We start from the raw sequence: 16,570 nt of genomic DNA, 5'->3' as shown, positions 1-16,570 counted from the left end.
TCGACACCAGGCCAGGTGCGCAATGTGCTCAATTCCCTGGCAGGAGTTGCAACTTTTTTTTTTTTTTTTTTTAACAGTGCTTGGCTTCTTCCTCAGCTTCCCCAGCCTCTACATTGCGGCTGGGATGATTGTTTAGTGAACAGATTAGCTCAGATTTGTCAGAGCTTCATGTACTGCTCTGAGGGTCACAACACTTGCCAAAATAAAAAGAAGCAAAAGATCACTGAGCAATAAATGGCTGCAGAAAGGCTTTCACTCATTTCACATGCTATCCATACCCCTCTCAGTCTCATTCCATTACTCTGCAGCTTTTTCCCTAAAGCTCATCTACCTACTTAGCTTTATGCCTCTGGCTCAAAACGCCAACTCTTGGACTTGGCTGCAGTGCTGTTCCCATCGCTGCATTCACAGTGTTTTTGCATCTGCTAGTCTGCTGGATTTCCACCTGACCTTTCAAGACTCACTGCCTCTGGATCAGGTGCTTCCCAGAATCATTTTCCCACTCACCAGCCCCTTGCCTCACAAAATTTTTTATAATTGAAGAGCTAAACAATCTGCACATAGTTATGCTAGAGTAATTTGTTACTAATGAAAAGCTCGCACTGTTAAAAGATATTCATTCCTTGCCAACAAACACAATAGTCAAAATATCATTGCATTCTAAGTCAAGTAAGTATATATAGTAAATTCTATAAATCATCTTCCTAGAAAGCTCATAAATTTTCTAAGTATTATAAATAAGATCTCTACATTAAAATGTTAATTTCTATCAACAAAGCAAATCCATTATTTTATTATGCAGTAATTTTAAGATGCCCAGACTTCTGTCTTTAAACAAATAATTCATACTTGAGTTAAATCTTCAAAACTCTGAAAACAAAAATAGTTCTGAAATAGCATTTACCATAAACTTAATTCATTTTCTTCCACTGAGACAAAAATAAAATTGCAGAAACATGATTGCTATATTTCAACAACTTGGAGAACTTAATTATAGGTAGAAAAGTTAATATCAACAGTAATATAATGTGCTGATATGCAAATTAGTTACCATTGTTTTATGTTTGAAATATTAAAACACTTCTCCAGGAATAAAGTAATAAAGAGAGAGGGCAGGAAGGGGAGAGAAAAGAGATCTACTTACTTACTTCAAAAAATTTGCTTTTAGCTAGGCTGAGTGGTACATGGGAGTCTAGTAATCCTAATACTTCAGAGTCTGAGACAGAAGGATCACAGGTTGGCGGCCAGCCTCAGCAATTTAGTGAGACTCTGTTTCAAAATTAAAAAAAAAAAAAAAAATAGAGCTGAGAGTATAGCTCAGAAGCAGAATGCACCTGGGTTCAATCCCTAGTACCATTAAAAAAAAAGAAAAAGGAAAGGAAAAGGAAAGGAAAGGAAGGGAAGGGAGGAGAGGGAAAGGAAAAGAAATTTGCTTTGAAACTAATTACTTAAATAATTTTAGTGAGATTTCCTTTTGTTTACCTAGTAATCAGCACAAGTAACTGAATTCATTTTATAACATACAAACTAACTCACTTTTGGTTATACATAAAAATGAGCAGCAGGCATAATGGGGCATGCCTGCATGCCTGTAATCCTAGAACTTGGGAGGCAGAGACAGGAGGATCGCAGGTTTGAAGTCAGTCTCAGCTTTCAATTTAGCAAGGATTTCAGCAACCTAGTGAGACCCTGTTTCCAAATAAGGACAGGAAAAAAAAAAAAAAACACAGGCTGGGGATGTAGCTTGAAGGTAGAATGCCTCTGGGTTCAATTCCCAGTACCATAAGACAAAAAGAAAGGAAGGAAGAGAAGAAGAAAAAGAGGGAGAGGGGAAGGGAGGGAGGGAGGAGCACATATTATCTCTAGATGTTTTCTTTTCACATTCAATTATAACATATGATAACATTGCTTAGGGAGTTGACATAAACCCCTTTACTTTGATAAAGTTGCTGCAATATTGTAATGAATCCACTGGGGCTTCCAGAGGGGAAAAGCAGTATGAATTCAGTGTGAAAACATTTAAGAGCAAAGCCAAATATCCCCACTTGACTAGAATGTTTATGAATACCCATAAAATGGAAGCTGGCCCAAGATACTCTTTCAAAAGGGTATTCAATAAGTTTCTCTTTCAAAAGGGCATTCAATAGACTCCATAGAAAAAAATATTGTTTAATAAAGCCCAAACCAGATTATAGCCCTAATAGGTGACTTTTTTCAATGTTTGGAATCCAAAGAATATATCCTAGACTGTAAAAGAAAAAAAAGATTAATATATTCTACCAAGTGAAAATACTAGAACACTGTGCTGAGTCCTAATGACATTTGAACAATACTATGGTGGTGGTGGTGGTTGTTGTTGTTGTTGTTGTTTTGGTGGTACTGGGGGTGGAACCCAGAGGCTTTCTACCTCCGGGCTATACTCCCAAACCTATTTTATATTTTATTTGGAAACAGGGCCTCACTAAGTTGCTGAAAGCCTCACTAAGTAGCTGAGGCTGGCTTTGAATCTGCGCGATCTTCCTGTCTCAGCCCCCTAAAGCGCGGGGATTATAAGCGTGCGCCACCACGCCCGGCTCAATACTATGTTTATTAACCATGGAAGAATTCTTCCCCCTCTGTGGATATCTAGGGTCATAGCAGTGGTGTATCTAGAGCTAGATTGTAAGTCTGCATTTACAACAGAAGCCTGCTCAGTTAAGACAGCAGCCAACAAATATATAGCAAATGTTCATACAGGTCCTATTATAAACCACTATATTGAGTACTATGAGAAAAAATAAGAATATTACATATTAAGAGGGAAGAAAAACTTAGCTATGCACTAAAAATAATCATTATGAGATACTATATCTGAATGTCAAAATGTCTGCCACATATCAGCACTTATAATCAATAACTTGATTTTATCTGGATTATTTTATGAAAGATAAAATCCTTGGGTATGACTACAAAGAAGTTTCTTTGACAAATAAATTAATTATTAAAAAACAAACAAACAATAAAGAAAATTCAAATATAGACTGGGTATTAGATAACTATAATGAATCATGTCCAATGTAAGAAAAGTTTCCATATTTTTTAGAGGAGTATGTAAAGCTAAAATGACAGAAATTAGAAATTAGGTTAAAAATTGGCTTTAAAATGCTTCCAGGAACGGGAGAGAAGGAGAAAGAAAAGGAGAGAGGAAAAAATACCTGAATCTAATATGGCAAAAATCTTAACTGGCCGGGCATGGTGGCACACAATTGTAATCCCAGCATTTGGGAGGCTGAGACAGGAGGACTGCGTTTCGTGGACAACCTCAGCTACTTACTGAGGCCCCTTTGTAACTCTGTGAAACTCTGCTTCAAAATAATGAAGAATAAAAAAAATAGGGCTGGGGGGGGGGGTGTAGCTCAGAGGTAGAATGCCCTGGGTTCCATCCCTAGTACCAAAAAACCCAAAAAAACAAAACTTAACTGTTGTGTCTGGGTGATGAGCATCCTGAGGTCCACTATATAGTCCTTTCTCTATCTTTGTTTGAAATATGTTTGAAAGTTTAATAATAAAAAATTTAAACCAAGTCTTCTCCAAGACTAAGACCTGAATTGCCAATTAAAGAGGAACAGGTAGGATTTGCAAAGAAAGAGGGCACTGTAGGCATTACCTCATTCCCAGCCCCCATCTGCCAATATGCTAGCCAGCATTCTTAGTGTTCTTGGCTGCTTGATGCAGCAGCCTGCTCCCTCAGCAATTCTGAGTCCCTTAGTCCCCACTATGATTAGTGAGCCAGCTCCCTCTCTCTAATTTTCCTGATAACCCACAAATTCATGCTTTTGGCCCTGTTCCATCGACTCCATCCATCCTTCTAAATTTTGTTTCTAATTCCATTTGTCTTCAATTCCTAGTAGTTCCCGGACTCTAGCTACAAAATGTAACAGGAAAAGTTAAGAGATAAATTCTGTGGTGAATAACTTGTGTGACCTCCCAGGCCCCTCAAAATCTCATGTTGTCTATCCTGACACGTCCTTGACACTTGTATGTTTCCACCAAATTGATAGGCAATCCTGGAGAGAATGAGCACTTTAAGTATAAACATAGTTTTCCTTTCTGCCGCTCAGTTCTTTGTCTTTTCCACCATCTCTGTTCCAGCCTGGGGATTTCTAAATTTTTTCAATTCATTTTAGAAATTTTCAATTCAGAGGTTAGAAATACCTGCATCACAAATTCTCGGCGTCGAGGCATTCCTCTTTCTGAAAGCAAAACATAATCTGGCTCCTTTTCCTTTTTGGCCTGTTGAATTTGAGCCAGACGGCTAATGGGGTTCATTCCTTGACCATATTCCGGTCCAGCCTAAAAAATAATTTAAGAAAAAGTTTCAAAATATGCTTACAAAACTTGTTACAGGATCTTTAAAGAATCAGTGGTTCTCCTCTCTACCTCCATATTCCAGAACTGTGAGTGGAGAAGATAAATGATAGTCATTTATGAAGATTTAGAAAGTGAAATTATAAAATGGATCTGTAACTAGGCTTCTAGGGGACTTGGGGTTCTGAACTGCTATAGATAAGTTGGTCCAACTATGCTTTAAAAAAACTGAGTAAACACTTCAGGACAGTAGAGTTGCTTCCCAACTTCTGTTCACCAAAAAGAATGTTAGAAGATAAGCCATGAACTGGGAGGAGATATCTATAGCATATATAACTCAAAAAAGATACCCAGGATTCAAAGTATACCTTTAAAACTCTTACCCCGGGTATGGTGATGCACGCTTGTAATCCCCACGTTTGGGAGGCAGAGACAGGAGGATCACACAGGTTCAAAGCCAGCCATGTGCGCTGGCTTAGGAGACCCTGTTTCCAAATAAAAATATAAAAAAAATAGGTCTGGGAGTATAGCCCGGAGGTTGAAGGGCTTCCAAGAACCCCAGTACCACCAAAAAAAAAAAAAAAGGAAAAAAACATGAAAAGTTAATCTCATCAGAACATAGAAAATACATACGAAAGCCACAGTGGGATATTATTTCACACCCAAAAATTTAGCAAAAGTTAAGATGTCTAACAGTACCAATTGGTTAAGAATGGGAGTATGCATGTATCATGACTTAACAAAAATTCTTTATAAATCAAATGTTCTTTTTGCATGTGGACTTTCTTTGCATGTTTTTCCTGGAAATGAAGGTCTGGTATGTTACTTCCACTGATGAAAATTTCTTGTTAAACAGGCAGTAGAAACAAAGAAAACTATTATGTTACAGATCACATGTTATGATGAACTTACTTAACAGCCACTGTGCCCTTCCTGATAGCTACTGGCACTCAGAGTCATCGTCATATCCAGCCCAGTGCTGCAGGTTCAGCCTCCAGGTCAGATCCTTCAGGCTCTTTTAAACCATGTTTAGGACTTTGGACTTTATCCAAAGAGCAATAGAAAACTACTAAAAGGCTGTAAGCAGTGGCCTGGCAAGATTAGGCAGGTGTTTCCAAAAGATCATACTTTTTTTAAAAAAAGATCACTTGGTGCCAAAAGTATCGCAGGAAGGCCTGGCAAACCTGCCTGAGTAGTTTAGGCAAAAGGTCATTATGAGTTAGACCAGAAGGGTGGCAGAAGGGATGGAAAGGACCAACTCAAGAAATATTTAGGTAATGAAATTGGTGGGACTTGATGATTTATTGGATATAAGAGGTAAGAGAGAAGTTAAAAATGACTTTCTAGCTTTTAGTTTCAACAAATGGATGCCAGACACTAAGATAAGGAATGCTGGGGGAGAAAGGCTTAGAAGGGAATATGATGAGTTTTGGACAGAGCCTGAAGTGCCTATGAATTATGAAGTAATAATGCCTATAGAGAACTGAGAAGTACTCGGGACCCATCTAAAGACAGACTTGAACACTTAGCAGTAAAAGAGCAGCCTAGGAAAAGAGTAGGAGGAAAAGACTCAAACTCCACCACTGCAATGGTTAGGTGGAGAGAGGGAAAGAGTGCAAGGGATCGTCAGATTTTGATGAAATAAGGGTTTCTAGTTCTACTCACATACAGAGTTAAAATTAAGCAAATTATAAAGGGAACAAGGAAGAGAAGATGGGAGAAGGCAAATACAGATGATATTTGGCAAGTCTAAGATTGAGATCCCAATGAAAAGGTAAAGAGAAGTTTTAAGTCTGACACTAGGTGAGTGCCTTGCACACAAAGATGCTCAAATAAATATGTGTTTCCAATGGTGTGCTGTCTTTATTCCTGTTTAATTTGACTCTCCTAAGAAAATCTTTAAATGCCAAAGAAATGGTTGTCGGTATTGATTCCAATGACAAAAAATAAGCACATAAATCCAATTTAGATAAAAATAGAATTTTGTGAACACTAAGAATTTGCTTGATTTCTTTTTTATTGAAATTAACTACTAGCACCCCCTGATAATTAAATTATTCCATAGGAATTAAGTTATTTCAGATTATCACCTATCATCTATCATCTAACATCTACAAAATAGTAAGGACAATCTTATAAAAGCTATAACTTCATACAGTAAATTTTAAAATCTGAAAGATGTTCACAATTAACCAGTTTCAAATGACACTTAAGTGAGAGGTGATCAGATCTGAAACCTGGCTCTGCTACAGGAGCTTGAGAAGTTTCTCCACACCAGTGGCCCTGTCTACATTATGGGAATGAGAGCTGCATCACAGAATGAGCAAGAGAATGATGAGACAGTGTGATCACTTTATTCTTTTAAATAAAATCAAGGCAAGTCATCACAGATGTCTTCTTTATTTCTATTAAATATAGATGTATAAGACATACAAAGAAGTGAGAAAACAAATCTAAAAATCAGGATACTATTCCAAACTGAGCCACTTAATGAACATAAAGTACAAATATACTTAAAAGTATACAGAGCCCAACTTACTATATACATACATGTTGCTTCTCAAAATAACCTTACATTTCAGAGGATATCAGTAAGATTTATTTTACATAAGACAGACATGGCACAAGTAACTCCAAGTATGATGTATATAAGGAAAAATGCAGGGGGGGGTAACCTAGTCTGGGAGTGGAGGAGGATCAGAGAAGGCATCCCTAAAGAAGTCAAGTTTAAGCTGAGATCTGAATGATGGATAGGAAGAAGTTTCAGAATCATGTGCTTCTATATTAGAAGCAGCTTATATACTAGTAGCAAATAGTTTTAAGAATTCAAAATGTTTCTCCCACTTTGAATTTTACATTTTAACAATAATCTTTTCTTAAACAACCATAGTTAAAACAAGAGTTAGAAGTATACACTTTGGAAATGTACAGATCTTTTTCTAGGATAATAACTTAATATTCTTAGTTTATTCAGATTATATTTATTTAAGATTATTAACAATATGTACTTAATTACCAATGTATTCTGTGCATTGCTTCAATTAAGACAACAATCTTACGAAGCAAGTACAATTATTACTCCCACTTTACAAATGAAAACATGTACTATTAGGAAAGTTAGGTAGCTTGCTCAGTCACAGGGATGCACATTCAAAACTGGCTCCAAAGGTCACGCTCTTAATAGCCCTGTCTCCTCCCCGTGCTCTCCCTGAGAGCATGTGAATGAAGACCAGTTTTCTCCAGAGCCACTGTGACTCCTTATGAGTGCATTTACTTGCATTTTAGTCTACCTTATATTTAACATTTCAGAGATTCCATAAATTACATCTTCTTCTAAGTGAAACAATGCAAACAGTATTCATTTAAAAGAACAAGTATTTATGTACATGTGTATAATTTTTTTAAAAAGCAAAAGTAGAAAGGTATAACCTATAAAAATATCTAAATTGTGCCACTGCACAATCAAAAGAAATTCATCAAGGATTAAATACGTTTCCTGTTTGTGATCCTTGATTTGTAGAGCCTAATCAAGTCTACTAAACCAGTGAGGCTGAGCTGGCAACTCAAAGCTGGCAAGATAAGACTTTCTCTAGAAACAAAGAACTCCAGCTCCATTTAAGTCATACAATATCAAGCATTCAGGGGCTCAGTATTATACTAAATGCTGAGTCACCTGTTCTTCTGACCTTTGCTTTTTTCCTTTATAATATAAATATTATCCAATAAAATAATAGTAACAATATCTTATAAAACAATATATTCTATAGTTTTCCTTGGCAAAGTATACTAATGAATGGAAAAAAATAATATCACCAAGCCAAGCGTGGTGGTACACATCTGTAATCCCAGTACCTGGGAGATTAAGACAGGATTGCATGTTTGAGGCTAGCCTCAGCAACTTAGCAAGACTCTGTTTCAAAGTAAAATATAGAAAGGGCTGGGGTGTAGCTTAGAGGTAGAATGCCCCTGGGTTCAATCCCCAGTTCCAAAAAATAAATAACAGTAATAACAACAACAATAATGTTATCAACCTTACAGGGTTGCTATGGGGATTAAATGTGGTAAAGCACACAAGGTTTGGTATATAGAGTGCTTTATAATTTCTACCTGCTGCTGTCATTCCTGTTAATGGAATTCATATAACTATTACTCTACATTGTTACCATATCTTAATATCCTAGAAAGTTACTACATAACAGTGTTGTTGCAGAAAAAGCAGTGGGTTAGAAACCAGAGCAATTCAGGCTGTACCCCATGATAGCTGAAAAAAAAAATGAGCAAATTCTTTGAATATGTTTTGTTAAACCTTATTTGTAAAATGAGAGATAATATCATGTACCTTACACAATTATGATAAGGATTATACCAAAGGAGACATAAATGGGAAAATCCTTTGTAAGCCATAATAAATTATAAAAACCTAAAGTATTATAATAATTTTGATAAATAAATATAAATAATTGTTTAAAAACAAAACAGAACTGTCACTAATTTATAGTCATATACCCTTCCCTGATTCCAGGACTATATATGGTCCATGGGTTCATGGACCGATCTTAAAAACTTGCATGTATAACCACTATCTTATTGTCATGTAACACTTAATGATAGAGACATACTGAGAAATGCATCGTTAGGTGCCATCATCCTTGTGCAAATATCACAGAGTGTATTTATCCAAATCTAGTTGGAACAGCCTACTGTACACCTTGCCTATTGTTCCCAGCCTACAAACCTGTGCAGCACATTACTTATTGAATACTGTAGGCAAACTAATTATTATTTATTAACTAATAAATAATGCTAATTATTATGTATTTAAACATAAAGATGTACAATGCTTGGAATATTTCTGCTCCATTACTTTATGGGACCACCATCTCATATATGTGCCAGCACTGACCTAAATATTGTACATGGCTACTTATCTAGTAAAACTAGCTGATCTTCATAAGTATATACTTACCTTTACTATTGTTTTAGGGCGTTTTTTAAAAAATAGTTTTGGCTTTTCTACCACAGGAAGAGGTGGAAGTTTTTTAAGCTCCTGTAAAACAGTGGTTGCAGCACGCTTCTTGGAGAGTTTTTTGCTATTTCCTTCTCCTTCTGCAGAGAACTCTCCCACTGACACCCGAGTAACAAAACTCTTCATATGTGGCGGTCCACTTTCCTTAATAACCTATTTAGTACAAATAAAATACTAAGTAAGATGCAGACACTTGAGATGTATTCTTACAGAATAAAATTCTTACAGAATATCTACAATATTCTTATCATAATTGAATTTTTATTTTGTTGTGATACAGGGATGGAACCCAGAGGTTATACCTCTGAGTTATACCCCTAGCCCTATTTTATTTATTTATTTATTTTTTTGAAACAGGGTCTCACTAAGTTACAAGAAGGCTTCAATAAGTTGCTAAGGCTGGCTATAAACCTGTGATCCTCCTGTCTCAGCTGCCCAGTACTTGGATTACAAGTGTGTGCAATCACTGCTGGCTTTGAAGTTAATAATAATATGCTAAAATTGCAGTATTTAAAAGCTATTATAAAAGTATGACACCAATGTGATAATTTATTATACTTCTGATGCTTAATGGAGTTGAAAGCAAACAAATCTAAACAAACACATCAACTTCATAGTCAAAATTATTTATTTTAAAACATAATTTAACACTTTTATTGGTGTAACAATTATATATCATAGTGAGATTTGATGTGATACAAATATACATGCATATGTCACTTGGTGTAGTTCCTCCTGTATAACATCCACACACACCATTCCCCTTTCCTCCCTCCCAATACCTGTTAATGAGATTGCCAGTGAAACCTCGTAAGAACCTTATTTGAACTGTACCCTTCCTCAATCCTCATTTTTCCCCTCACTAACTCCTTCTCCCATGCCACTTCCATTATCCTACTGGTCTCTCTCTTCATATGACTGAAGTCCCTTTTTGCTTCCTATTTTTCTCTACCACAAATGAGAGAAACATATGATCCTTGACTCTAAAACTGGCTGATCTCCTTAGCATAGTATTATTCTCTAGTTGCGAGTCTTTATGACTGAATAAAATCTACTGTGCATATATACCACATTTTAATGACAAATTCATCTGCTGAGGGATGCCTAGGTTGGTTCCATAATTTTTTATTGTAAATTGTACTGCTATAAACATGGGTATGCATGTATCAATATAGTATTATAACTTCAATTATTTTGGAAAAGTACAGAGGAGTGGTATGGCTATGTCAATTCTAATTATGGTTTCCCCATGTCTTAAAGTACACAAAATTAAGAACATTAAACCTACCATATTAGATCCTATAACTAGATAAGCCATGTACAGTGACAATTAGTATGTAATGATGTACCTGTCTAATTTTCTCCTCTGTCAGGATAAGTTACCCAAGGACAAGGATAACATCTTACTGTAGTCTATAACCTGGGAAACATCCTGCTTATGGAAGCCTCTCGGAAACAGGGATTGGTAAAAATAAAACTCTTGTTGACAGAGACCATGAAAGCTGCTTAACAGAGAGGAATACTTATGTCAGATGATCGTGTGTGTGTGTGTGTGTGTGTGTGTGTGTGTGTGTGTGTGTGTTTCTATGTGTGTAAGGTACTGGGGGTGGAACCCAGGGGCTTTTCTACCTCAGGGATACAGACCTATCTTTTATACTTTATTTGGAAACAGGGTCTAAGTTGCTGAGAGCCTCACTAAGTAGCTGAGGCTGACTTCGAACTTATGCGATCCTCCTGTCTCAGCCTCACAAGCACTGGGATTACAAGCATGCGCCACCATGCCCGGCTGTGAGATGATCTTAAAAAGGTACATTCATATATCATAAAAATTTCTAGCTTTCTAAAGTCATGAATTATAAATTGAATTATGAATCATAGTAGGCTATGAATGTTCTTAATCTATTTTTATTTTTATTTTTATTTTTTTGGTGGTACTGGGGTTCCTGGAAGCCCTTCTACCTCCGGGGTACATTCCAAGACCTATTTTATACTTTTTTATTTTTGGAAACAGGGTCTCATAAGCCAGCATGTTTGGCTTCGAACCTGCACGATCCTCCTGTCTCTGCCTCCCAAGCACGGGGATTACAAGCGTGCGCCACCACGCCTGGCCTATTTTTATTTTTAAAGGCTTTGTTTTGGTGGGGTTTGGGGGACTGAGGATTGAACAAAGGGGTTTTTTATCTTCGTGCTAAATCCCTCAGCCTATTTTTTTTTTATCTTGAAATGGGGTTTCACTAAATTGTTGAGACTGGTCTGTAATCCTCCTCTTTCAGCATCCCAAACACTGAGATTACAGGCATGTGCCACCATGCCCAGCTCTGTTCTTACTTTTAAACTATGCTGGCTTTGGGGGAAAAGATGCCTTCCAAACCCTAAGTACTCAAAACTTTAGCCTTCTTCAAAATTCTAACATACAGAAGATATTCTATTTGGTTTGCCACTTAACATTACATTAGAATTTGTCTTCTAATACTGGATACCAATTAGGAAACAGAATAAAAACAACAGTATTTCAACAATCCAACATTATTGGAGAAAAAGAATTTATCATAAAACACTTTTCAATTAATTTAAATTTAGTAGTTTAAATGCAAAATGTTTATTTTTAACTACTTGGACAGACATTCTTCTCAATTAAAAAAAAAGTCAATGTTTTATGATTTTCTAGAAAATACCAAGTATTTAACTACTTATTGTTCATATTAGATCACCATTATGAACATCAAACATTCCATACTATAATATACTGATGTCTCCAAGAACTTCTCAAGAGTCTGTTCCTAGTCACTGTAGCTTTTTAAAAATCCTATATTCCAATAACTTTTGAGTATATACCAGTTTCTTTTTATAGGTGTTCCACATTCTCCCTATCATTTCCTGCTGGGACTAAGGCCCTCCAGTACATTCTCTCCCTGCCTTCCTCATTTTGCTGTTTTAAATCTGCTATGGGCAAAAAAAAATGAGATAATCCAACTCGTCAGAATTGTATCCAAGAAGAAAGCCATCTCTTGATGCAGGTCAAAGATGTTAAGAACAGGCAAGAGCTTTCTCCCAGGGGAACGTGTATGGCTTGAAGGATTCTCCACAACTGCCTCAGCTTACTTGCTGGTGTTGTACACTTTCCAGATGTGAGGGGCAATAGCAGGCACATCTTAATAGGAAGGTATTATAATAACTATTTTTAAAGTGTTCTTTTAAATTTTATATAACTTAGTAAGTCTGTGACATCTATATCCAGTAGTAGAGAGCTGCTTCGTTACTGCTTGGTGATTTGTCAATTAAAGTTAAGCAAGGGCAGAGGGTGTAGCTCGGAGGTCAAATGCCCCTGGGTTCCATCCCCAGACCCTCAAAAATAAATAAATAAGTAAAGTTAAGCATATTTTGGGGGTTGAGAATAGAGCTCAGTGATAATGCACATGCTTACCATGCTGAGATCCATGTTCAATTCCCAGCACCGACCCACAAGGAAAAGTTAAACATATTTTGGCTTCCACACAATTAAAAGAAATTGGATATTAACATAAATATGTCATTAAGTATTAACTTGGATTAAACAGGATCAAAATGATATAAATTTTTACCTCATTTAAAACACCAAGTCCTATAGAGTACTACAAATTATTTTGTACCGAAAAAGATTTTATTTTAAAAACTGAAATATATGTAGATTGGATTACTACAGAAAGGCAGAGATCATCAGGAACCTATGATATTATTATAATTTCTATTTTCCCAGGGCCTATATCATTTCATGGTAGCATGAACATAAGGAAGCACAGAAATGTTGCAGGATTCTAGCACACCGGTTAATTTTTTTTAAAATAACCAGAATTAGCTGGGTGTAGTGGTACATGCTTGTAATCTCACTTCTTGGGAGGCTGAGACAGGAGGATCACAGATTTGTGGCCAGTCTCAGATATTATTGAGGCCCTTAGCAACTTAGTGAGAATCTGTTTCAAAAATAAAAAAATAAAAATATGGCTGGAGTATATCTTGGAGGTAGAATGCCCCTGGGTTCAATCCCTAGTACCACAAAAATTAAAAAAAACAAACACCAAAGTTGAAAGAAAAATTGCAAGACCTCTAATGAACACATACCTCAAAACTGACGGGCATATTTCGCTTGAGAGCAATTTCAAAAACTAAGCTGATCTCAGACTTGTTTGCATCTTTGTCATCATCCAGTTCTTTTCCTGATTCACCATTCTAAATCACAAAAAAATAGCATAGCATTGAATCTTAACTTGATAACAAGCTTTATCTATATTCTACAATCAAAGAGCCTAGCTGAGAATATATTAAGAAACAGTAAACCAAGTCTGTATCCAGTGGATTCCAAGTGACTGCAGTAGTCAAGCTTTGTTGCCAGGCTATTACTTAGTTCTTAGTTTTCTGACTTGATGTAGAAGCATTTCTTTAATACTAAGTTTGGAAATATTTTTTTGAGTTTAAGATCTCTACCCACCAGCCTTTTTATCTATCTTGCTCCCACAGGATTCCCACACGGGTATTCTAACATAATCTAGGAAGACTAAGTTACAGGAAGAGTACAGTACGCAGACCAGGACACTGGAGCGCTGCATCTGGACTGGCACTAATTCACTTAAGTCACTGTTTAACACATATTCTGGAGGGCCACATATATGCTAAACACAGTATAAGTATTAGAGGTAGATATGATTCCTGCTGTCAAGGAGATTGTGATGTAAAAGGAAACAGACAAACAGCTAGGAATTATACTGAAAGTATGTATGCAGAAAAACTCCAAAGTATGCCATTAAAAGGAATCTCAAATAAGAACTAACAGATTAGGAGAAAGGGCTACTTGCAAAGGTTGAACTATAGAGTTTAAATAACTCAGTGGGGAAGTCCCATAAGAAGACAACTATACTAAGCTAGAGATGGAACTTTAAGGTCAATGGAGAAAGTAGCTATAATGATAAGAATGGGCGAAATGATTCAAGAACAGCCTCAATACCCTCATTTATGAAGTAAATAGGACTCAAAAATCAATAAAGATCTCCACTTCAAATGCTCTGATTCTAGGTTAACACAATGTAATCTATGCTCAATAAGTGTAACATTGAACACAAGGCAAATGAATTTTATCTCTTAGCCTTGTTCACACATCCCCAAATCCTGAGTTGCCTGGAAAGTGGACTCCAGAGGTGAGTCAGTTCTGAAAGCTAAGTTCACCCTGGAAGGAATGCGTGCGTCTCATAATAGACAGGGAGTCTGAGTAGCAAGTCTTGGCAGATTATCATTCTAATATTCTTTTCTAGCAGAAGAGACTATTTCTTTTGTCTACAAAATGCATTTATTTGCCTGGTCCCCAACATCACTGGAGAAATCCATGAGGGAGCCTGCTGTGTGCAGCAGCACCACACCTGGGATTTTTCCGGGATGGGCTCATTCTGCAGTGCTTGGAGGGCTTTCATTGCAGCATTATGTCTTGCAGCTTGTCGAGTCTTTCCTTCACCAAAAAATTCATTATTTCCTACAGTAAGCTGAACATAAAATATCTTGGGCATCGGGCAGTGATACCTGAAATAAGAAAACAAAAACATTAATGTTAACTCAATAAAACCATTCTATGATCATTAATAAGATTTGCTTCATTTCAAATATTACCAGCTGTGCTATGGACTATGTCCTCTTACTGGCCCCAATAAAGTTTTAACTTTATGAAAGATACAATGTGAGTCAGTCTATCTAGAGATAGCAGTGTATACTGACCACCATATAAAAGTATACATGGAGTACAACATTAAACATAAATTAATGTGGTAAAAATTATTTAATTATATTATAGAAGACTTCCTGGTAAATTTTCAATCAGATTTTGGTGTGAGGCAAATAGACGAGTGCTGAGGATGGAAGCAATGACAGAAGCTGGAGACAGGTGACCCAGCTGATGACAAGTGCAGATTACTGTGCTTTTAGTAGAAGATAGCCATCACCAGAAATGTGGGAGTAGAGAAATGGTCTTAGTAAGATAAAAACTAATGAGATCAATATCAGCATAAGAAAGAATAGTTTATGCCAATTCTTTTTAAATATATTTTTAGTGTGACACATGGTAACTGAACATTTTTATTGGGTACACTGTGATTTTTAAATACATGTACACAACATATAAAGATCAGATTAGAGTAATAGGCATATGCATCACCTCAGACATATAATTTCTTTGTGTTGGGAACATTTAAAACCCTTTCTATTTTCCTGTAAATGACATAATTTTGCTCCTTATTTCTGAATAGAATTCCATTGTACATATATCCCATCATTTTGCAATCCATTCATCTGTTGATGGACATTTAGGTTGGTTCCATAATTTGGCTGTTGTGAATTGTGCCGCTATGAACATGGACATGCACGTATGACAACTGATTTCAGTGTCTTTGGAAAGATACCCAGGAGTGGTATAGCTACATCATATGGTGAATCCATTCCCAGTTTTCTGAGAAATCTCCACAATGATCTCCATAGAGGCTGCACTCATTTACAATTCTACCAAAAGTACTGCACTGACCTAGAGAACATTATGCTAAGTGAAATTAGCCAGTCACAGTGGTAAAGGGTCATATGTTTTCACTCATATGCTAAAGCTAAGAAGTAACTAGGAGGCAAGAGAGACTTTAAATAATGGAGAAGAAACCCCAGAGGAGCAAGGGAGGTGGTCTAGCAGAGGGTGGGAGGAAGGAAAGAGAAGAATCAGTGAAGGAAACACTTCCACTGACATTATGTGTATGTGTGAGAACACCAACACCAATCTCAATTTCATGTGCAGGGAAGGGGGAGGGGGAGGGAGCCAGGGAAAAGTTCACCAGGTACTGTATGCATGTATTCTATGAACTACATATGATGTGAGACTACAATGTACCATACTTTTTTGTAAAAGTACAAAAAAATGGGGAAAAGCAGACAAAAGAGAGTACTATTACTCAGGCTGCTGCTGTTGCTGTAATAAAGTCCTTTGTCTCTGGAAAAAAAAAAACCACCCCTCTCTATTTTGAAACATTCAATTAACTGTTGTTAACCTATACCCTACTATGCTATACAGAACATTAAAAGTTACTCCTATATCCAGCTCAACCCCACTGACCATCCTCTCTCCATCCCTCCCCTCTTAATACCTTCCAGGTTCTGGTAACAACTATTCTCTATACTTCTTTGAGATCAAATTTTTAGCTT

At 36.5% G+C, this 16,570-nt stretch overlaps 1 protein-coding gene across 2 annotated transcripts in view; it reads right to left on the bottom strand.

The window, feature by feature from the left end:
* STAU2 (staufen double-stranded RNA binding protein 2) overlaps nt 1-16,570 on the bottom strand; it is a gene marked incomplete at its 3' end in the record, with an annotated part of 268,811 nt that overhangs the window by 172,229 nt on the left and 80,012 nt on the right. For both annotated transcript variants that reach the window (XM_080695005.1, XM_080695006.1), the window contains exons 4-7: nt 14,761-14,917; nt 13,472-13,579; nt 9,314-9,526; nt 4,195-4,332 (exon numbers count right to left, since the gene is read on the bottom strand). In XM_080695005.1, coding sequence (XP_080551131.1) covers nt 4,195-4,332; nt 9,314-9,526; nt 13,472-13,579; nt 14,761-14,917 — 616 coding nt within the window. The remainder of the gene's footprint in view (nt 1-4,194; nt 4,333-9,313; nt 9,527-13,471; nt 13,580-14,760; nt 14,918-16,570) is intronic.

This window comes from Muscardinus avellanarius (genome assembly GCF_963383645.1).
Source record: "Muscardinus avellanarius genome assembly, chromosome: 4".
NCBI lineage: Eukaryota > Metazoa > Chordata > Mammalia > Rodentia > Gliridae > Muscardinus > Muscardinus avellanarius.
The sequence above is the reverse complement of the archived record's forward strand: the minus strand, read 5'-3'. Positions and strand labels throughout refer to the sequence as shown.